Raw genomic sequence first — 24,399 nt, 5'->3', positions numbered from 1 at the left:
AGAGCATTCTAGCACGTAATTGAGTATTTTCAACTCTAGACACACGCACGGAGTGGTCAAGGGTGTGTCTGGGATGTCTTAGACGTTCGCACATAAGCCTGAAGGGAGCGTATGGGGTTTCTGAAGTAGATCGGGGAATCTGGTCCCCAGACGCACGCATAGAGTGGTCAAGGGTGTGTCTAGGATGCCTTAGACGCTTGGACAGTAGCCTGAAGGGTGTGTTTGGGGGTTTGAGGCAGATTTGAGTGTATTTGTCCCTAGACGCACACATACAGTTCACCAAGGAGCGTCCAGGACTGCCATAGTCACTCGCACAACTCCTCCTCTGTGCGACTGGGACTAAAAGATGAAATTTCAGTATTCCGAAGACTTCACTCAGTGAAAATAGTGTTCAACAGTTGACTACAGACAGTGACAATACATTACAGTCCTCAGAATCAAGGTTTTGAGTATAAGCATGATTAGGTTCATTTCATGGATGTCATAGTTTTTTTACTGGTTAGTTGCATAGACGAAGATATGGATCATTGTACTCTCTTTTGCTGAATCATTTGATGACGATCTAAGAATAAGAATTTGCAAGGGTTTTCCCCATAGTGGGTTTTGCCCTGGTCTTGGACCAATCCTGGTGTCTTTATGTGTACATGCTTTTCTTCTATTGTTCCTTTATGTTCCGTTGCATTGATGATAATGATGTTGTTCTTTCTCCATAGTTGCATATGTCGATGAATAATGATGTAAATTTGAATAAAGTAATGATGATATGGGGTGAACTTAATGTTTTAATGAAGAAATGCAATTATCAAAGCAAAGAACAATATAGCCCTTAGAAAAATTAACACGACTTTGATTTTGATGGCGCGGTGATGGAAGGGCTCCATTCCTGTATTCATAGAATGGTACTTGATCCTGAGTTTCATAGCAAAATCAATCGCGAGATACAATTCTATCGAGATTGTGTTGGCCTATTTGGCTTTGATGATGCTATTTGGAAAATGACCCTCTCCCATGCACGTAAGTGACAAGTCATGACTTATTAGAATTTTCAATTTAGAATTTACTTATTTATAATTCTAGATTTTTTAAATTCAATTATGTTTTATTTGAAAGTTTAATTATGTTTTAAGTTTTAAACTTTTTTATTTCTTTATTTTGTTGTAGATATTTGGTGGCGAAGCTATGATGCAAGGGCACCAAATTTGTAGAAATTGGCCATAAGAATCTTGATTCAAACCTGTAGCTCTTCAAGGTGTGAGCATAATTGGAGTGTATTTGAGAAAATACACTAAAAAAAGTGCAACAAGTATAACTTTGAGCTTCAGCCTTCAGTTGAGCAATTATATTTATTGTAATTTTATGACTTTCAAGTGTCAAGAGTCAAGACTCATTAGTTTTTCTGACACTGTCAGGCCAGTAGGTAACTCCTCAAATGAGAAGTTGATTATTCATTTGGGTTGTTCATAGTTATATACGTGAGGGAGTGACTGTTGAGTTTCATCTCCCGATGACTCTTCATTTTCTCTTATTAATTATTTACAATAGTTACAATTGTTCACCCAATCCCTATGATTAGGTGTCAACATTCCCCCCCTTAATCTGAGGGATGTTGGTGAGCCCAAGCATCGTTCTGAATCTTTCAAGCTTTTCTCTTCCAAGTGCTTTGGTGAAGATGTCTACAATTTGCTCATTAGTGGAACAATGGTGAAGATGGATTGTTTTGGCCTCAACATGATGTTGAATCAGATGATATTTTGTATTGATGTGCTTCGCTCGATCATAGAACTTTGGGTTCTTGGCCAACTTTATTACAGAGGTATTGTCAATCATGAGTGGATTCGAATGTAATTGTTTTACTTGCAAATCTTCCAGAATTTTCCTGAGCCACACAATTTCTTTTGTTGCTTTAACTGCTGCCATATATTCTGCCTCTGTTGTGGAATCTACTGGAACTGATTGTTTGCGTGATCTCTAGGAGACAACTCCTGATCCAAGACTCATAGCATAACCAGAAGTAGATACCCCAGTTTCTTTGTCTCCATCGAAGTCTGAATCAGAATATCCAATCAAGTTGAAATCGCTCACTTGTGTATAAACCTAGAGAGGATTCCAACAACAATTGAAATGTAGTCTGGTAGTAGTTAGGTAGTTGAGACTTCCTACAAGCTATCTATACTTTGTTGCATCCTCAAATTCTTTTCCTTCAATGGATGTGAGTTTTAAGTTTTGTTCCATTGGAGTAGTTAGAGGACTGCATTCAGCCATGCCAAACTTGTTTAACAGATCTCCAATGTACTTCTTTTGAGAAAGGAATATGGACTTCAGATGTTGAGTTACTTCAATACCAAAATAGTAATGAACATAGCCCAAATCAGTCATTTCAAAACCTTTCCTCAATTCCTTTTTTATGGATGCAATGTAGCTCTCATTGTTCCCTGCCATCAAATGATCATCTGCATATACCACAAGATATACCACTGTTTTGCCAACTTTTTTGACAAACAAAGTTGCATCATCAAGATCACAATGTTTGAAATTGAGTTTCAGAAGATGCTCAGTAGTTTTTCATACCAGGGTCGTGGTGCTTGTTTGAGGCCATACAAGGATTTCACAAGTTTGCATACTTTATGTTCATGTCCTTTCACAGCGAATCATTCAGGTTGGGACATAAAAACATTCTCTTTTAGATCTCCATTCAAGAAAACAGTTTTTACATCCATTTGATGGACTTTCCAACCGTTCTGAGCTGCTAGGGCAAAGAGTGTCTGGATGGTAGCCCATTTTGCTGTGGGGGAAAAAGTCTCCTCATAATCGACCCCTTCCTTTTGTGTAAAACCTTTTGCCACAATCCTGGCTTTGTGCTTGTCAGGTGAGCCATCAACTTTATACTTGTTCTTGTAGACCCACTTGTAGCCAATTGGTTTGGTTCCAAATGGAGGATCAATCAGCTTCCAAGTGCCATTCTTTATCAAGGCATCATACTCCTTTTGCATCGCTTCTTTCCATTCATCATGAGAAGCAGCTTCTTTGAAGGAAGTTGGTTCAAAATCTGTAGACAAATTCAATTCACAATCATAAGAAACATCCATATCAATAGGTGAATCAGAGTAATTTACATCACCTCCACTTTGCTGGGTTGGACTTTCTAGTTCCTGTCTTTCCAACCTCATCAGGATGAACAATTTCAAGTGTCTTTGTCAGCCACTTTGGGGGAGCTTTCTGAGATGGTCTAGGCTGCTCAGTTGATTGAGTTGGGACTAAATCAAGATTGAGTCTCCCAATTTTGTCAATCATATCACTCAAAGTATCATCGGTGGTTGGAGTTTCATGCGGGGGAGAGAGTACTTCAGAAGAAGATTCCACAGGTTGATCCAGTATAGGAATCCCCCCTTCAAGATGTGGAATCTGATTATCAAATTCTTGAAATGATTTTGCATTTGCATATCTATCCAAGCGATCAAGTTGCCGCTCAACAACATTGTCAGCTTTGGATGATTCAAGAAAGATTACATCTCTAGATACAACAAACTTTTTATTGACTTCATCATAGAGACGGTATGCTTTGGAGGTGTTTGAATACCCCAGGAAGTTACACTTATGACTCCTTGCACCAAGTTTGTTTCTATGTACCTTTGGTATCAAGGCATAATAGGTGGAACCAAAGACCCTGAGATGATTTACTGAAGGAATGTGGCCATACCACATTTCATAAGGAGTCTTGTTTCTAATAGCATTAGATGGACATCTATTCTTTACATATACAGCACATAGAACTGCATCAACCCAAAACATCAATCTTACATTCTTGAAAAACATCATGGAGCGCACCATATTTAAGATTGTCCTATTCATTCTTTTAGCTAGTTGTTGGGGATTATAAGGCACAGTTGTTTGATGTTTGATCCGATGTTGGCGAAGATAGTTTTCAAATTTATTTGAAGTGTATTCTTTTCCATTATCAGTGCAAATAGATCCAATATGAGATTGTGTATCATTTTCAATCCATGTATGAAAGTTCTTGAATGTTTGAAAAGCATCAGATTTGTTCTTCAATAAATAAACCTAACACATTCTGGTGTAGTCATCAATAAATGTTATCATATATTTATTTCCATTTGCAGAAGGAACAAGCATTCGACCACATAAATCTGAATGAAAGAGTTCAAGTTTTCTATGTGCTCTGGAATGTGAATCATGAAAAGATTGCTTAAATTTCCTAGGAATTGTAGGCAAACTAGTAACATCATTTTTCTTCAACAATTGGAGGCTATCATAGTTAAGTGTCCAAATCTAGCATGCCATAATAAACTTGATGGAAATGTACCTTCATCATAATGAGAATTGTATGAGAAATTTTGTGCACGAGCAGAGGTACCTTGCAGCGTGAGAAGTCTTTCTTCTTCTATCCCCATCATGACAAGTGAGTGATTTGATGCTTTTCTCACCTCAATCTTGCCATCAAAAATATGAATGGAGTGTCCTTGATGGCGGATGTGGACCAAGGACAACAAATTTCTCCTCAGCTGTGGGAGATATAAAACATGATGCAGAAGAAACTCTGGAAGACCAGACAATTTAAGCCTAATTGTACCAATCCCTAATGGCTTGAGTTTTGATTTGTCTGCAAAGTATACTGCTCCACCAACATTGTCAGTAAATTCTTCAAAAAAATCTCTTCTAAAAGTCATGTGGCAAGTTGCTCCTGAATCAAGCAACCAATCATTTTTCCAAGAAGCAAGTGAAGCATTAAATAAGTCTTCATTTACTCCAATATTACAATGTGCCACAACATAGTGAGTGGATTCAGGTGCTTTACCTTTCTCTTTGTCATTAGTTTTACCTTTGGTTTGGTTTCTTTCTTGCTCAATTTTGTCCCAAGGCAACTTGCATGTGGATGCATCATGTGATCCATCTCTATTGCAACGTATGCAATGCAAATCTGACTTTTCTCCTTGAGAGTGTCTGCCCCCCCTGCCTCTGAAATTTCTTCTTCCTCTTCCTCTTCAACCACCTCTTCCTCTGGAAGAATCTTGAGCAAGATTCTTCTCTCTATGTGCAAGACACACAACCTCTTCAGAAGACTGAGGAGCTGTCTTCTTCCCAAAAGCTTTCTCTCTTTCAACAATTTTTTTCACAAGGGAGTCAAAGGTAATTTCTTTGAGGTTTCCATTTGCTTGCAATGACTCAAGATAATTTGAGTAAGTGGGATAAAGTGCCTTGACAAAAGCTATCAGAGGAATGTCCAGTTCAACATTAGTGACTTTGATATCATGCATAATAGATTTTACTTCTGATGCAAGAGCAAGAGGATCATCATTTTGTAATTCAAGGATGAACAATTTAATCATGAGTTGAACAACTTCAAGTGCAGAGTGTGAGTCATAGAGTTCCTTCAGTTTTTGTAAGGCTTCGAAAGCATTTGAAAATGGCGAAATATGGCGACTCACCTCTTCATTTACTGATGCTGCAATCAAGGCATAAGCCTTGCTGTTCTTATTTTCCCAAATGGCGAATTCCTTGTCTGAGGTAGGTTGTTTTGGTTCTTTGTCTCCGTCTCCAACACACACTCCTTTCCACAACTCATTAAAAATGAGTGTGTTTGATTTTCCGTGACCATTCTGGATAGTTCTCCTTTCTTTGAGAACCACTCCCACAATAGATATCAATGAATGCATTTTAAAAAAAATCTGAGTACTGTAAAAAAAAATATACTTTTGTTGCCAAGAAATAGCACTTCCAGTGGTAGTTTTGTAAACAAATTCTAATTCTGATATAAATATATATCAGAGGTTTTATACAAGGGAGGGAGTATATAGGGGAGGTAGGTGTTGATACAATGCGTTATGGAGAGCGTTTATGCAGCGTGCCATTGTTATATATATATATATATATATATATCTATATATATATATATATATATATATATATAGCAACATTGTCTTAAATTGCAAAACACACAATATAACGATGCCCAGATAAATGCTGGTTGTCTACAGTTACTAGAAATGGGAGGTACAGGGAACGTATATATGTGGAGAGGCTGAGGAATATGACGGGGACTTGCAACATATATATGTGGAGAGCGGAGGAGAGCGCGTAACGCGGTAATGGTATGGTCACACACGCTATAGAGAAACCAGTGTTGATAATATCGGTATTGGCAAAATATCGGCGAGGGTCCAGAAAACATCTTATCGGCAATATCGACAAATATCAGCAAGCATAAAAAAATAAATTTTTCAAATTTTTAAACATAGCCGATATTTTTCCGATATTTTGAAAATATCGCAATATTTTCAAAATAGAAAATATTGCGATATTTTCTTGGTGATATATCGTTTTGTTGAAAATATCGTCGATATTATCAATAGTGGGAGAAAGGCTGCAAGCGGAGGCTGCGTATATAACAGGTAGGGAGAAACGTGTGAGTGGTATGAGCAACCGGAGGCGGGCGCACCAGAGAGGAGGGGCAAATGCTTGGGAAAGATTACAGCAGAGGATATTTCAGATTCAGAAGAAAACATAAAAAAAATCCGCCCTCAAATATATCAAAGGATTTGTATTAGATGAAAAGACTCATGATTTTTTTTTATCATAAATAAAAATCGAATTGGCAGATGGTCTGAGGAACTGTGCATCGATACCTATACAGAAAGCTATTACACAGATGCGGAGGAAGATCGATGATAACGCATATTGGAGGTCTAGTATAGGAGGTTGAGCCAAGGAGCTTCCCACAGACGATGCCTTTGTTCCCAACGATGGTTGTTTGAACTACATTGAAGAAAACGATGAGGTCTTGATTGCTGGATTTGGGCGAAAGGAGACGAAGAGGGACCTGTGTAGGTGAGAGCGTTACACCAGATTATTACGCAGAGGGCAGAGAGCATAGGAATGGAGAATATGGCAGACTACAATGCCAAAATTGGAGATGGTTTTGATACCATGTCAGGCCAGGAGGTAACTCAAATGAGATTTTGATTATTCATTTGGGATGTTCATAGTTATATACATGAGGGAGTGACTATTGAGTTTCATTTTTTGATGACTCTTCATTTTCTCTTATAAATTATTTACACTATTTACAATTGTTCACCCAATCCCTATGATTAGGTGTCAACATTCTCTTGCAAGTTGGAGTTCTCACACCTCAATGATTTAGTGTATGTGCATTACAATCTCTGACTTCGAGTGAAGCAAATAGAGAAACCAATGGATCCAAATGCCATTTCCTTAGAAAATATTGATATATTGTCTCAGTGGAGGGTGGAGTCTGAGGTGCCCATCTTGGAGGAGCCACCTACATAGTTAGAGGAACCATTGGTATAGGGCCAACAAGAGAAGGACTTGGGGGAGGAGCAACACGAGGAGGAAGAGGAGGAGGAGGACTTGAGGGGGGAGGAGGAGGAGGAGGAGACTCTGGGAGCATCAGCGTCAACACCATTTGCTATAGATATAGGAGAGCACTGTGAAATTTTATCTATTGTAGCTACTGGAAAATATTCTTCTAACTGAAAATTTAATTATGTAGTTTATTTGCTATGACAAACAACGAATAAAATCACAACTGCAATTTTCACCATAAAAATATTGCAGAAAATAAAATACTGGAAACTGAGAAATTCTAGCGCACATAAGAATTTTGACACAGTTAGTTTTGCACAATTGTCCTCGGAAAAACCCAACTTGGGAAAATCGATGTAGCAGATGAGGGTTTTATTATTAATCTTCATCAACAATTCTGAGTACAATAATTTAGATGCCCAACTGGAAATCTAATATGAGGAAAATACTGGCAAAAATATCGAGAGAATTTTCTTTCACCCCACGACTATTTTCTTCCTCCAAAATTGCCTCCCTAGCCTCTGCGTTGAGCTCCCTGTGTCATCCTCAGCGCAGAGCTTACGCCGACCCTTTGCAAATTTTAGCTTTCCTTCCTTTGCCTCTTCTGAGGATTGGAAATATTCCTCCCGGAATGCTCCATCCTCCTCTTCCATCTGCTACTCACCCTCTGGCTCTATCTTCTCTGCTGAGCTGCTGCTACTAAGAAAATCAAACTGCTTGGGCAACTGAGTATCTGCACTGGGGTATTTTTCATCACCACATCAACTTCCTCTTATAATCCACTGTTGGAGCACCAACGACCAAGATTAAAACTTAATCAATGGCTAGGATCATCTCTGGATCAATCTGTGTGAGTTTTTAGATGATTCTCACCTTATCTCAATTAATACTAATTAATTAACCATATTCCCTAAGTTTAGACTTAGGAAATATTTAAAAATTGGTTAATAATTTAATTGAGACACTTCTAGGTGGAATTTCCAGAAACGATTTCTAGGTTTTGGAGATCTCATGTATTCTAGCCTCTCCACCAAATTTCATGGCTAGAACACATTTGATGCTATAAAAACTATCAAGCACAACTCCATACCTAGAAATCATTATTTGATATTAGGTGTAGGGTCAGGGCCTTCTATTCTTAGGGGCAGGCCTGAAAAATAGCCCATCATGTTTTCTCGTAAAAGGGGAAGAGGACACTGACTACCCAAAAGTCATTATTTGATATTAGGTGCAGGGTCATGGCCTTCTACTCTTAGGGGCAACCCTGGCAAATAGTCCATCATGTTTTCCCGTAAATGGGGAAGAGGGCACTGATCTCAAATAGCTAGATGCTAGTTTTATTTGTTTTTCTACATATAACTCATGATGATGAGATACTTTTATATATGTGAGGTTATTTTGTATTGGTTCTCCACATTTGAGTCCCTGATTGGACAATTATCAGGGATCAACAAGATTTGGTATTACCTTTGATGTATCATTTTTAATTTTACATCCACTATATCATATATGTCAGTGATTTTTTCATATTTATGTGACAATGTGTTATTTCATGTTGTTATTGCTTTATATGTTTAAAAATCTGAAAAATCTGAAAATTTTATGCATTTTTTATGTTTTCCGATATTTTTAGATATTTTTTCAATATTTTCCTGATATTGCCGAAAAGATGTTTTCAGGACCCTCGTTGATATTTTGCCAATATCGACATTTTCAATACTAAGAAAAATACATAGACTTGATAACACTAGGACTCACCTAAGACCTCATCAATGAGCTCCACCCTAGATTTGGGGTATATCTGGGAGAAAAACTCTGCCAATCATCCGTGTTTACAAACACAAATAATTTGGTGGGGTTAAAAAAATCCCTCAAGTGAAACCCTTTGAGAAGAATCATAGGTTTATCTAGATGTTGTTACATGGCTTAATATTCATACTAGAATCATTTTTACATCACGAAAGCGTAATTTGGGATTACAATGATGATATTGACTCAAAAATTTTATTCCACTGTTGTATACTCTGCTTCTTGGACTGTTGACATGTACATGGTTGTTGGAATATTAATTCCAACTGCAGGTTGTGGACGCCGAGAGTTGGACAGCGAAGGCAGCACGAAACCGCTCCTCCAAACCACCTGCATTTCGGACCGCTTTTGAGGTGAGAGCAGTTTCCGTACGCTCGCCTCCGATGCAATCATTATTGGACGCGTGGTCCTCTGTATACGTCAGCAGAACTGACATTTCAGAGCCTAATGTTCAGCAGCAAAAGGCCTCCCGAAATCTCCGTCCACCGTCCGATTTGCTTCGTCGTTCTCCGCCGTCCATCAATGAAACCTGCATACCTGCATACGAGCCTGCAACGAATTAAATACATTGCGTGGAGTGAAATAAAAGTTTTTTTGACCGTCAGTCCTGTCTGCAAAGGAATTAAATGGAACTCTTCCTAATTCGTAGAAAGTTGGTAAATATTTATGTTTTTTCACGGCATGTATTATTATCATATCCTTTTTAAAATGTATACGATATGCCTTCATGTCGTTGACTTTTTTTTAAAGGGAAACAAAGGAGTTTTGCATAGAAGCACAATGGGTTAATGAATATACAACGAATGTAACAAAACGAGCTTGCTGCAGCGAAAAAGCAGGTGGTGTTGCACAGCAGTGCAAGGTGCAAAAAAAAACGAATGCATATATCTCTTTTGTAATGTTTTTTTGTGTAGACCACGCATTGTGAGCATGTTGTAAAACGCACGACAGTGCGAAACATAAAGACCAGGTTTGAAATGTAAGTTTTGTTGGTTGCTCAAACAAAGGGAAGAGCGAGTGAAGAATTGTATGGTGGGAGTAAAATCATTTTTTTTTGAATGTAATGTAAAACTTACTGCAGTATATGTAAAATGTTTTCACACCAGTAAATGTAAAAGGGGTTTTACAGCGGTAAAAGAAAATGAGAATTTTACCCAGCAGTGTAAAATCTCAGGAAGAGACAGAGTTTTGTTTTTGTTGGCTGAATGTATGTTTGGTAAATCCCTCTGAGTGAAAGAGGATGAAGTTTGTATTAGGAATTATATTTTTAATGAATACAAATCTTTGTGTGGATATATAATACTCTGTTCTCAGACAAATTTTTGACGCTTCCCTGTGCACAAAAGATCCTGTGGCAGAGAAACAGAGCATTGCCTCTGTGTGTTTAGTTTTTTTGTTTTTTGGATTTTACCAGAAAAATCCCCAACAGTGGTATCAGAGCTGGTCCAGGCTCTTTGATGGTGACAGAGCTGGTTCAGGCTCTTTAAAAGTGTCAAAGAAGCTGAAGGAAAGAATCTTGTTGCAACAGTAAGTCTTCTCCAGCAACGTGAAGACTCAGCAAAAGGTTTCAGGGATTTCTCAGATTAAGTTTGTTGTGTTACTGTTGAAGACATTGAGTTATTTTAGATACACAGTCAAGTGTTTTGAAAAGTGCAAGAATGGCAAGGTCAAAGAAAAAAGTCTCCAAACCTTCTAATGTTGTGTCCCCCTCTTCTATTAAAATAGAAAACAATCTATTTGAAAGCATTCTATTTGAGGTTCCATGGTTCGATGGAAACTTTGATATATGGGAAATAAAAATGAGGACTTTCTTAAAGTCTGAAGGGATTGAAATTTGGGAATCAGTGATTGATGATAGCAAGAAGGATAAAGAATCCAAGGAGTACAATGCAAAGGCAACAAAGACTATCTTGGATGGACTCCCTGATTCTATAAAGAAGAATCTAGGAAAATATTCATCAGCAAAGGAGATATGGGACAGACTTCATGACCTTCATGCAAAGGGAGCACTGACCATGACCATCAGTGAAGAAGAAAATTTTGAACCCATCATAGAAGCTGAATGTGAGAAGGTTGACCTCATTAAACTTCAAGTAAAAGAAAGGGATGAAGAGCTCGTCAAGCTTAAGAAAGAGCTTGATCAAAGCAAGAGGAAACATTATGAAGAAGTCATATCCATGACAAATCAGTTGAATAAAGCAAAGAAGCAGGAAGATATTTTGTCAAGTCAACTTGAACAAAGGCACAAGAGAGTGAACAAACTTGTAGAAGAGATTGGACAGTACAAGGTAGAGGTATCCTCCCTTAAGTCTGAACTACAAGAAGCCAGGAAGCAGGCACAAGGAGCTGAAAAGAAAATGGAGAGCAGTCAAGCAGAAATCTCCAAAATGAAGTCAGAAATTATCTCCCTTAAAATAGTAGCAGCTGAAGCTACTCGTAGCAAGGAAGAAACTGAGGAACAACTTACAAAGAAAAATAATGAGTGTGAAAGATTGGAAGAAGAGATAGTCCTCCTCAGGAAAAAGGTTGAAGGGATGAACAAAATCATGAAGAGCTCTCAAGCCTTGGATGACATGCTCAGCTATCACAGATCTCCATCTGATAAATCAGGACTTGGGTATGTAGGTGAACCCTCAAACAAGAATGAAAATGCTTTAAGCAAAGGAGATGTGAAGAAGCCAGAAAGAAATTGTGATGCTCCTAGTTTCAGCAAAGGCAAGGAGAAAAATGAAGGCTACAATAGAAGAAATCCTACTCCAAGCAGAAAACCAGCTCCAAGAAGAAATGTAGCTGATGTCAAAGAGGTAAGAGGCAATGGTTATCATCAAAGGATCTCAAGGCAGCAAGGCTTCAGAAGTACATCAAGGAAACCTCCATCTCCCAGGTACCAAAGTTCATTTTATGGTTATTGTTACTCTTGTTCAAACTTTGGTCATATGGCAAAAGACTGTAGAGCATTTCATAGAGATAGATGTTATGGTGTCAGACAACCTCCAAGAAATAATTTTACAAGAAGAAATCATGAATTCTTATTCATGAACAATGTAGAATGTTTCAAGTGTCATAACATTGGGCATATGGCACGTGATTGTAACTTAACATGGGCTCTTACGCAAGCTAGACCCATGCAAAAGAAGAAAGTTACACAAGTATGGAGAAAGAAGGAAATACAGTCTGAAAGTCCCTTGAGTTCTCAAGCTGATCTAAGTTTCTTTTGAGAAAACTTTGCTGAAAGAAAACAATGCATACAGTTAAGGGGAGCCTGTAATTTTTTTATCATTATTGCTGAACTGTATTAACAGTCACTCTTTGATGAAGATCTTCTTATAGGGGAGAGATATGGAATTAAATATGCCATAAAAGAAGAAAAGTCTGCAGGGCATGGAGATTGCGTGGAGGATGTATTGCAGCGCAACAGAGCGCAAATGAAATTTTTTTTGTTAATCCCTCTGAAATGTAATACGCAGCGGTGTTGAAAAATGTAATTTTTTTTTATCACATATGCAATGCAATATGCACAGAAGTGCGGAGAAGGAAAAGGGGCAGCGTGGAAACTTTTGTGTGTGGAGCACATGGATTAGAATGCACAGCAGCATGGGAATTTTTTTTGTGGAGCACATGCATTGAAATGCATAGCAATGGAATGTAGTTTTCCTTTTATGTAATATGAGAGAATATACTCACAACAGAGTGAGTGTAATACACAACAGATGGAAATGTTTTGTATTGGCAATGAAAACGCAAAGCAGTGAGAGGAAAATGAGAAGAGGGCAAAACGCAGCAGAGCGTAAATGCCCAGTGTTTGAGAATGCAATGAAATTTTTCACACAGCAATGAAAAGGGTAATGTAAGTCTTGTTTTTGTTGTTGGAGAATATGTAGTAAAAACACACAGCAATGTGAATATGAAAAATGCAGCAGCATGAAGTTTTTTTTGTTGAAGAAACGAAATGTAATGGGCAGCAGCACATGTAAAAGAAATTTTTCTTTACAGCGGTAAATGTAAATGCAGTTTTTGTTGTTTGCATCTGAAATGCAAGTGAGACACAACAGCAATGTGATTGTAATCAATGAAGGGGAGCAGGCAGCAGCGTGAAGTTTTGGTTGTTGTTCATTGTGAAAACAACAGGAAGGGAATGCGCAGTAGCGCAAGTGAAATGTAATGCAAAGAAAACACAACAGCGTGAAATCTTTGCAGTTGTTCTGTTGAGAAAACAAAAGGCAATACGCTGCAGCGCGTATGTGCTAAATGAATGTAAGAGATAGATTTAAGTGCCTCTGAAGAAGGCATGTTGGAGAATCCCTCTGTTAAGAGGAAGATCTGTTGTCTTTTGGTGAATCCCTCTGTCAAGAGGAAGATGCTTTTCAGCATAGTGTGGTAAATCCCTCTGTCAAGAGGAAGATGCTTTTTAGCATACACTGGTGAATCCCTCTGTCATGAGGAAGGTGCTCTTCAGCACAGTCTCAGGTGAATCCCTCTGTCATGAGGAAGGTGCTCTTTAGCACAGTCTCAGGTGAATCCCTCTGTTAAGAGGAAGACTATTTTGTTGTTTGTGGAACTGCATCAGAAGCAGTGTTGGTAAATCCCTCTATGTGAGGAAGATATTCTTGTAACAACAGTGTTAGTGAATCCCTCTATGTGAGGAAGTGTTTGGGTATGACTGAATGCCCAGCAGTTGAAATTAAAGGGGAGTGTTGGAATATTAATTCCAACTGCAGGTTGCGGACGCCGAGAGTTGGACAGCGAAGGCAGCACGAAACCGCTCCTCCAAACCACCTGCATTTCGGACCGCTTTTGAGGTGAGAGCAGTTTCCGTACGCTCGCCTCCGATGCAATCATTTTTGGACGCGTGGTCCTCTGTATACGTCAGCAGAACTGACATTTCGGAGCCTAACGTTCAGCAGCAAAAGGCCTCCCGAAATCTCCGTCCACCGTCCGATTTGCTTCGTCGTTCTCCGCCGTCCATCAATGAAACCTGCATACCTGCATACGAGCCTGCAACGAATTAAATACATTGCGTGGAGTGAAATAAAAGTTTGTTTGACCGCCAGTCCTGTCTGCAAAGGAATTAAATGGAACTCTTCCTAATTCGTAGAAAGTTGGTAAATATTTATGTTTTTTCACGGCATGTATTATTATCATATCCTTTTTAAAATGTATACGATATGCCTTCATGTAGTTGACTTTTTTTTAAAGGGAAACAAAGGAGTTTTGCATAGAAGCGCAATGGGTTAATGAATATACAACGAATGTAACAAAACGAGCTTGCTGCAGCGAAAAAGCAGGTGGTGTTGCACAGCAGTGCAAGGTGCAAAAAAAAACGAATGCATATATCTCTTTTGTAATGTTTTTTTTGTGTAGACCACGCATTGTGAGCATGTTGTAAAACGCACAGCAGTGCGAAACATAAAGACCAGGTTTGAAATGTAAGTTTTGTTGGTTGCTCAAACAAAGGGAAGAGCGAGTGAAGAATTGTATGGTGGGAGTAAAATCATTTTTTTTTGAATGTAATGTAAAACTTACTGCAGTATATGTAAAATGTTTTCACACCAGTAAATGTAAAAGGGTTTTACAGCAGTAAAAGAAAAAGAGAATTTTACACACCAGCAGTGTAAAATCTCAGGAAGAGACAGAGTTTTGTTTTTGTTGGCTGAATGTATTTTTGGTAAATCCCTCTGAGTGAAAGAGGATGAAGTTTGTATTAGGCATTATATTTTTAATGAATACAAATCTTTGTGTGGATGTATAATACTCTGTTCTCAGACAAATTTTTGACGCTTACCTGTGCACAAAAGATCCTGTGGCAGAGAAACAGAGCATTGCCTCTGTGTGTTTAGTTCTTTTTGTTTTTGGGATTTTACCAGAAAAACCCCCAACAATGGTCAACATGACCCATTCGTCTCAGCCATCAAATGCTGTTCGCTGTTCTGGACTTGGAAAATTCTATGATTGAAAAGGAGTAATGGCGACAGTACATTCTGGAAAATGTTTGACCTACATCCCCGTTGAGTCTTCTTATAACAGCTGTAAAGTGAAAAAGAGGGATAAGCTTTATTGGCCAAGGAAAGAAAGAAAAAGTCATCTAGAATAGCAGAAAGTCAAACTGGAAAAGGAGAAAAGTATTCTAAAAGCAAAAGAGAAGGTGATGCTTACTGTGCATGTAGAGCTTTTAGGCTTCCTAGCCTTTTCTTGCCTTCTTTGAACAGCTGGGTAGACCTGTTTGAGGGAGGAGACAGCTCTATATTTGTGGTCTAGAGAAGTAGTTGAGGGGTTATATAGTTCATTCTTGGAGACACTGTTAGCAGTGGAAAGTCTCTCATTCTTTCATCCACAGGGTCTTGACTACAACCTCTACTGCAAGCAAGGATCTGAATGGCAGCCTGTCACCTATCACTCATTATGATGTAGATAATCTCTTGGGTAATAAGTAATTTGAAATAGTTATGCTTCATCTTAACTCTCTAAATCTCTTGGCTTTGTTGATCTAATTGTTTTCAATGTTCATAATTTAGTGTGGTTTTCATGCATTTACTTTGAAGTTACTTCACTTAAAATGCACTTTCTTTCATGCATTGATTGTTTATTTTCACGGTTATAAGTATCTCTGGAATCTGATCTCAGCCATTAAAAAACTATCATATAAATTTATCCTCACTCTTCACTGTTTTTGGACTGCCTGAGTGATTTTTAGTGTGTTGATTGCCTCTGGAATATGTTCAGAAATATTAGTTTGACAGCAGCATACGGTCATTAGAGATGCTCCTTTGACACTAGAACACTATCAGTCTGAAAGAATAGGCCTTCGAAATGCGACAAGGGTTGGTTTCCCTTTGGTTGTTTGCAAGTTTACTTGTGCAGGTTTCTGTGATAACAGACCCCATATATACCCCCATTAGGGTCATAACACATACAGATACTTTAGTTTTAATGGATATATAAGGGTTAATTGAGATTGGGATATTTTTTTAGTAATAAATTTCATTGTAAAGTTGAATTAATATGTTACTATCTAGTACTGTTTTATTATATAGATACCTTTACGTAATATTTATTAATTGAAAGACATATACGTCCATTGGCACATCTAATTTCTAGACTTCAAGAAATAAAGGTTTTATTTGTTGAACACATCGTAATGTAGTCTTTTTCCATATTTCATTGGTATGTACATAAGTGATTTATCTAGTTTATACTTTATTGGTATGTGCTAAAGAAATCTATCTACTTTATAAGTTATCTAATCTATTTAGTTTATTGGCATGTAGTCAAGCAAATTGCAATTCATGTCTCCAATGGGACATCTAAAAGATTCTCTTTGCTGAACACGTCATAATGTATTGTTTTTCCATACTTTATTGGCATGCACTGATGAAATTTATCTAGGTTATAATCTCTTCAACAAGTTAGGTGCATTGCCTACTCTGAAATATGCACTTCATGTGGGCTGGTTAGTTTTCTCTATATATTTCATCTCTAGAAAAGTAACCTATGTCATGACTCACAATTTATATTTTGTTTGAAATATTGACCAGGTATTATATACCATTGGACGAGATCTTGATTCACAGAATAGCATCCTTGCTGAAAGCCCTATGTTGATTACAATGCCTCTTATGGTATGTTATTTTCTATTGTGGAATTTTGTCCAAAGTACTCAACGAAAAGCTCAATAAAGAGAATTGCTTACCATTTTATCCATTTAAGAATTATTAACATTAAAATTGGCCTATTCGGAAGTTAGAATATGACCCAAGAATTAAATAAGATTAGATTAGAGATGGGACAGGGTCAAATGGTAAGTTATTCAAGTGGAAAACAACAAGTCCTGTGTTACAGATTGACTCTCTGTTGTAGCTGCTACAACACCCTCGAAAATTTTGACCTGTACCCAATTTCAGAGCTTTCCTTGATCTTCTTGGTTGTTGTCGCAAACTTTGAAACTCATTTCATTTGTTGCAAGATGGGAAAAGTGTCGTCTTTTAGCATGTTGGCTATTGTATCCTGTGTATAAGCCTGTTTTGGTGGTTCTAAGAGGTCATCTTTGTGCAAATGAGTTGTTCTAACCTTGTAAGTACCCGTTGCACTCATTTCCAAAGTTTTGAGCACTATCGTACAAGTGTCGTCATGGTCACCGCAAAGTACATCTTTGGTGTCGCACTTGTTGTAACTTGTCATAAAGCAGGCGTACAGAGGGAAATGCTTTGTTCATGTATTTGGATGATCTATGTTGTCGTGTTGTCAAATATTCTAAGTGTGTGATCACAGTCAAAGTTCATTGCCATTCACATCGATCTCACTAATCCCACACTTAGCCATTTTCAGAAAAACTTCCTGACCGGGCAACCTAGCTTCACCGGGCGTCCCTTGAGAAGCGAATTGCGGAGTCTCAGTCCTCTAGTTGTGACCTTGCTGCTTGGGACTGCGCAATGCGCAGTTCCTACCTCCCAGGACTGCTGCACTGTGCAGTTTTTGTGCCCAAGCCTCAGCCTTCACCTCCAGAATTGCGTAGTCATTTCTCCCAGCTTGGCCTCCACTGAGCACTGCACAATCATAAGCCTCAAGCTCATCCCTTGAGCCCTTGAATTGCGCAGCTCCGCAATAGCCTTGCCTCCCTTATCTCCCAAAACTACGCAGTGTTTCCTCTTAGTGCACATTCCCTTAGCCAGTCCCACTAGCTTCCAAAACTGTGCAGTCTTGTCCCTCAGCCCGGCTTAAACAGCGCACTTCTCAACCTCAAGCCTCAAGCTCATTCCCTGAGCCCTTGAACTACACAACTCCGCAACAACACAGTGAGCTCTCCCAGTGCCCATCCCTTCAGCCTGTCCCACTGGCTCTGGAAACTGTGCAGTCTTCTCCCTCAGACTTTCCTGAACTGCACACTACGCAGTCTCAGGGTTCAAGCTTTTCCTTTGGCTGCTGGAACTGCGCACTATGCAGTCACTGAGTCCCTCTTCCCATCCTGTCACATATTTCGGGCTCAGTTGGTGGATTAGAATGAATCATCTTAGACTAGGGGGTTTTCGGATTGATGTTGTTTCGTCATGAGTGAATTGCAAGAACAAGTACCCTATCATGTCATGACAAGATAATGAAGAAGGAGAAGGAGGGAAGCATACTCAAAGACTCTCTCGCAGCCGAACTTACAAGTTGATCGATCAAGAAAAAGCGAAGGGACATTAGTTTGCAAGACTTGAGATCATTGAAGATTTCTCATCACCAAGCCATGCAGAGGTGGAAAGAAAAGCATTTTCAAGGGCACATCCAACACTTAGCAGCAACAGTGGCTTGACATTAACACATCATCAAGCAATCCATGTCGGCAGTGTCATGTTATGAGTGGTCATATGCCACCTCATTATTATGGATCATGTATATTGCATACAAAATGTATGGTAAAGTGGAAGTCCAAAGGACATGCATGGAATGTAAAGAGTCATGTAAGTTGAAAATTCATAGGAAGTCAAAACATTCATGAGGGTAGTCAAAGAGCCACCCTTGGTTATATATACTCCCTCATTGTATGAGCAAAGGACTTTTCACCTTGGCTCCTCCCGCAAGGCATTAGAGTGATAAGATAATTCTTTGAGGAGCAAGGAGTGGCTCCAATTCTCATTACTGGAGCTAGTGATGTACATTGTAAACATGTGTTGTGGAACTTTTACTTAATAACATAAGCCTTCAAGGCCAACACCTTCTTCATGTAGGGATTATGAATGTTTGTAAGACTATTCTGCGAATGTTTGTGTTTCATGTTTGCTTTCACATGTGCTAAGATAGTTGAACTATTTCGGTTGTTTTTAGTACTTATCTTATTAAGAATGTGTTGTAATGGTTGCCATTGTTGTTCCATCCTTGTGGACTATTCCGCAAGAGATTAGACAGAGCTTTCTTCATTCGTTAGTTGTAACGACCGTCGCATCCTCTGTGGACTATTTCGCTGGATGTTAGACGGATCCTTGTGGTTCGTGTGTGTCCCTTATTGGGTTGTATTACTACCTCTCACTTAGAGAATCACTTTTCTCCCCTCTGTAGTAGAAGAACCTTGACACATTTACAACTGAACACTCACCAACCACACTTTCTTGCTTTTCGAAGATGCCATTGCATCCCTCTCTCTCTTGCTGATAGTTAGAGCCAAGGCATATCTTTAATATATATGGCAACCGGGCTGAATCGGCTGATATTACAGATGGGGCTCCTACACCAAACGGTATGAGGTCTAATTGAGACTTCACATCGAGGAGACCCCTTGGTTGACAGATTTCCAACACCGTCAACAGTGGCACTAGAAGGAGGGTAGATGACAAGCTGAGCTCGTTGAATCTAGTTTGAACCTCTTATCTAAAATGGCTCATACTCAAATCTTACTCCTGGGGTGTTTCGCTAATTCTTCCCTTTATCAATTTTCAATCCCTGATGAGCCTCTTTATCACTTGTTCCAGTTAAAGTTTGATGGTGAGGATGGAACATCCATATCTGAGCACATTTCTGATTTTCTTAAATTTTGTGAATCCTACGAAATCAATGATGAAGAGTTTGCTTCTATGCTTTTCTCCTCACCCTTGAAGGCTGTGTTAATCAATGGTGCCATACCTTGCTACCTGCTTCCATCCATTCCCTTCATCAGTTCCTCGGGGATCTTCATCAAACCTTTGAAAGGTACAATTGTCGAGATGTTTGTGAAAGAATCAATCTCTTAAGAATGAAGCCTAATGAATCAATCGAGGATTTTTCTGTTCGATTCCTTCGCCTTTGTTGTGAAATTTCTGAAGAAGACATGAATCAGGATTTCTTGAAACAAGAGTTTGAGCGCTTGGTTCTTATCTCTTTACATGATGAACCTGAACTCCCTGATTTTCCTACTTCCCCAACTCTTGTGAGTCATGAGACACCTTAATTTCAAATAAGTAACCTATTATTACTTTTGTTCCTTGTCCTCCTCCTTTTCTAGTCCCAATGCGGGTGCCTCTTTGCGGTGATTGTGAAGTTGAGAAATGTGCAAATAAAATTCTTAATCCACTTTCTCATTCTTCTTCCGTTTCTCATCACTAATATTCAATGGAGGAAATCCCAGAATGGCTCATGAAGCCCATGGGGAAGACTAACTTCCCCATTTCACAACATGATGTTATCATTCATAACTATAACCTCCAATTTGATCTAGATTTCCGCAATCCTCTATCATCTAGATGCCATGACTCTTTCTACTGTGATCTGCCCTGTTATCACCTCCCGCCTACACCTACCGAAAAGTCAGTGAGAAAAACCTTCAACCCCACAAGGTGTGGTTGGTGGTAGGGAACTAAGAGAAGGGGCTGTCACACAGTTTTCGACTCTCTCTGTTCAGGCTATCTCCTAGGTTAGCTAAGGGGGGTGGTCCCTAATGAAAAGTTAAGTTAAAAGTGATATGAGTTTCTAGGAGAGTTGTTAGAGTTAAATTGGATTACTTCAAGATTATGAGCAAGTTCAACAAGCATGATGGGAAATACAAAATATGAAATGAAATATATTCCCAAGAATCATCAACACGTAATTCAAAGATAAGCATGTAAAACCGGTGCCTTAATAACTGCATCAAAATAAACACTTGCTCAAAAGAAACAAACAAGTAATCCACTTAAAACAAGTCAATATTAGATCAATATGAGCATATAAATATTAAATATCACTTGCAACTATAAAGAAAATGGTACTTGGAAAACCTCAAGTAACAAGATAATAAGATCAATAACTCATGAGCTAAATGATCATCAAAGTAGCAAATACATGAAGTAACTTGAAATAGTGTTGCACCAATGAGAATATTCCAAGTACAAGAAAAGCTAATAGTTGCAAAAATAAAGGAATTCACAATACTTGCATAGTAAAATAAATGCTTCTTGAAATAAAAATGATATTTGCAGATAAGACTCAAATAAATCCAAGATAGCATAAATACGAGAATTGCATTTGCAAGTAAAGTTAAGTTGTGATGTAGATGTGGTCTTGGTTTATTTTATTACTTGTATTCTAAAACAAAGTTTCAATTGAACTCCTATCCCTAGACCTCACCCTTGCCCAGAGATCCGGATCTCACAGTGAGGAGTCAATAGGGGTGGAGGGTCCCTAAAGTTTATACAACCAACTTAAGTTGGAGGTTGATTTTAGAGATGCTTGAAAATGAGCCTAAGTAAGATGCTTGAGTAAATGTAAAATGACAATGCTTAAAGTAACTTGTATTAGCAAGTTCAAAGGAAAATTAGAATGGAATTATCTAAATGATACTTGACAAGAAATTTAAATGGAGTTGTATACTTCACAAAATGCTTGAAAGCAAGTAACCAAATGTGAAATTGCAATATTGCTTCCAAATAAACATGCTCCAAAATAACTTATGAATCACTCTGTCAAGTAAAGAGATGGAAATGAGAAAGTGAACTAATCAAAGCTTGTAAATTAAAGTAAGTACTTGCTTGTAACTTGAATGCATGTAAAGAAAATTTGCTCATAAACAAATATTGCAAGTTATAGCTTGAGCAAAAGTAAATTGCATATAAGTGAAAAAGAAATTGAAATTTGCACAATTGCAAGCACTTGAAATTTGCAATAACAAACTAGATAAGTTCACTTGCAAATGGATAAGTAAATGAGAAAGATATGTTAATCCCAAGAATTAATGTGAGTGTTGAGCAATTTAGAACATTAAAGATGCATGCGATTGAATGAAGTGTGAAAGTTTAAACCATGCAAAGTCAATCCACCCAAGAGAAGCTTCCCTCTAAATGGGGAGATAGGATGCCATGGGAGAAATCCCAAGCTTCCCCAAACAAATTATATCTTTTATTAATATTACAATAAGAAGAGGGCCCTTGAAAGTTCTCAACTAAACTTCAAGGAGAGTCTTCACAATAATTAATTAAAACTTGGACAATAGACCCCCTTTCTTGAGAAAGTAATGACAGGATTTCACAAAACTTTGGCAATGGAATACAAGAGAAATTCCTCAAAATAATGTCTTGGAAATGTAGCCTCTTGAGATGATGAAATCTGCCAACAAAGGAAGAGAAAAGGGCAGATTTGATGGCTGTTATGACAAAATTTTGGGACAGCGAATGATCTTCCCTTCAACAAAGATATATGGTAGCCCTTATGCAAGGGAAACAAGGTGAAAGTTTCTTCCAAATGCCCACGGCCCAACAGAGATGAAGGCTGCCCCTTGTTAGCTCACGGCCAGCAGAAAAATCAGTCTTCAATAGCTCCAAAATCAGCGCTAAGGGTCTGCAACAAGTGTTAGTAGTTTCCAAACATGCAATCCCTCAATACTGCCAACAAAGATGAGCAAAGGGTGCAAAAAAAAAGCTCTGATTTTTCTCTGCAAAACCAACCCTCAAAATTAGTGGAAAATAGAGAGAAATATTAGCAAATCATATCTACAAATATTCTACAAAATTAGACCAAGGAATTAGAGCAAGACCCCTATCCTTGCCTAATTTTCAACATGCTCTTCAATAGCAAAATAAAATCAATATGAGCACAAGAGTTTGAGATAAATGATTTAAATAAAATTGACTTGGCTTGTGTGCAAGCTATGTCCCAAAATCCTTGCAAAACCACTTTGTAAAATAAGACTATGAAGGCTCAAAGAACAAATGAGAGCTCCTTTGAGAATATATCAAGAGTGGGTTGGTCTCTCTAAAGACTTCCCCCAACGCTTGCTTCTTTGATCCCAACAAGATGCTCCTTCTACAAAACTTCAATCAAGAATTAGTTCCATATAGATTTAGCAATAAACAATGATAAGAAACTCTAAAGATTTATTTGAAACCAACTAGAGCATTCCATACCTAGAGCATACTGTTGAGTAGGGGTAGTATCAGATGTGCTCTAGCCACGAAATTTGGTGGAGAGGTTAGGGCACATAAGATCTCCAATACCTAGAAATAGTTTGGGCAGATTCTAAACAATTTGGGAGATATTAAAATAATTAATATTTTTAATGGAGTCCCTAAGTCTAAACTTAGGGAAATTAAAATATTAATGTGAATTAATATAAAATTGTGTTAGAATGGTCCAGAAGACATGGATCAAGCGAGATCTAATCATAGCTGTCGATTAGGGACTTAATCTTGGTCGTTGATTTGTCAATGAGAAAAGTATAAGAGGAGGCTTGAGGGTCACTTGGAGAACACACCAAAGTGATCAGTCATTCTATTCTCTAGAGCGGGATTTGCTAAGAGAGATAGAATCAGTGATCAGTTGCAGCGAGGGGCAGTGAGTACGAGGCAGAGAGGTAGGGACAGTGTCAAGAGACTAGCACAGAAGCAGAGAGAGGCAGACGTAGAGCCAGAGGGAGCCATGCAGAGCCCGAAAGGCCTGCGTCATCCATGCAGGGGCTACAGGAGTGACGCAGAGAGCTAGAGAGGTTGCACAGAGCCTCAGTAGGCTGACGCAGAGGCTAGCAAGGCTGACGCTGAGCTTCAGATTGTGCTGGAGAGGGATTTCGTGGAGCAGGCTTTCCGAATACCTGTTTCCGAAGAGAGGTATTGTTGTCAGATTTTTATCTCTGTCGAGTTAGCCAGTTGGGCACCCAGTGTACTCAGAAAAGAACTGCTTAATAATAAAACCCTCAGATAGCTGCACCGGTTTTCCCACATTCGGTTTTTCCAGGGACATTAGTAAAAAAAAACAGTGTCATTTGTGTGCTTGTTTATGTTTCCTTCAGTTGATGATCTGTAATGTGTTGAGCATGCACTTGTGTTGAAGTTTCTAAGTCTAACAATTAGAAACCTTCCATGTACTTTCTGATTTATTCCTTCCTACTTGTTCTGATTAATTAACAAGTTATTTACCACGTAAATACTAAAAATAAGCACAAGTACATGCTCAACACATTACAGAGCATCAACTGAAGGAAACAGAAACAAGCACACAAATGATACTATTATTTTTGGACTAATGTCCCCGGAAAAACCCAATGCGAGAAAACCGGTACAGCTATTTGAGGGTTTGATTTATTAAGCAGTTTCAAAATACAATCTAGGTGCCAAATTCGGCTCACCCAACAGAGAAAAATCTCGGCAGTAGTACCTATCCTTTGGAGACAGATGCTTTGGCTGAAACCCCAGATAAACTCTCCGGCAACTCCTTAGCTCCAATCTGCCCCACGAAAAACCCCAACGTCAACCTCTTCTGCCCTCTGTCAGCTTTCCTAGCAGTTCTGATAGTTCCAGCTGTTCTCGGCAGTTCTGACTTCTACCCTCTATGTCAGCT

At 38.5% G+C, this 24,399-nt stretch overlaps 1 protein-coding gene across 1 annotated transcript in view; it reads left to right on the top strand.

Annotated features, from left to right (window-relative positions):
- The window catches only part of LOC149138280 (Peptidase S41 family protein), a 446,406-nt gene that overhangs the window by 324,122 nt on the left and 97,885 nt on the right, over positions 1-24,399 (top strand). The window contains 1 exon segment of the mRNA XM_089447421.1: positions 16,683-16,766. Within this exon segment, the coding sequence (XP_089303547.1) occupies positions 16,683-16,766 (84 nt within the window).

This window comes from Pinus tabuliformis, chromosome X (genome assembly GCF_031772625.1).
Source record: "Pinus tabuliformis cultivar Carrire ecotype Pingquan chromosome X, CPIR1, whole genome shotgun sequence".
Taxonomy (NCBI): Eukaryota; Viridiplantae; Streptophyta; class Pinopsida; order Pinales; family Pinaceae; genus Pinus; species Pinus tabuliformis.
This window is presented reverse-complemented; position numbering and strand designations above follow the sequence as displayed.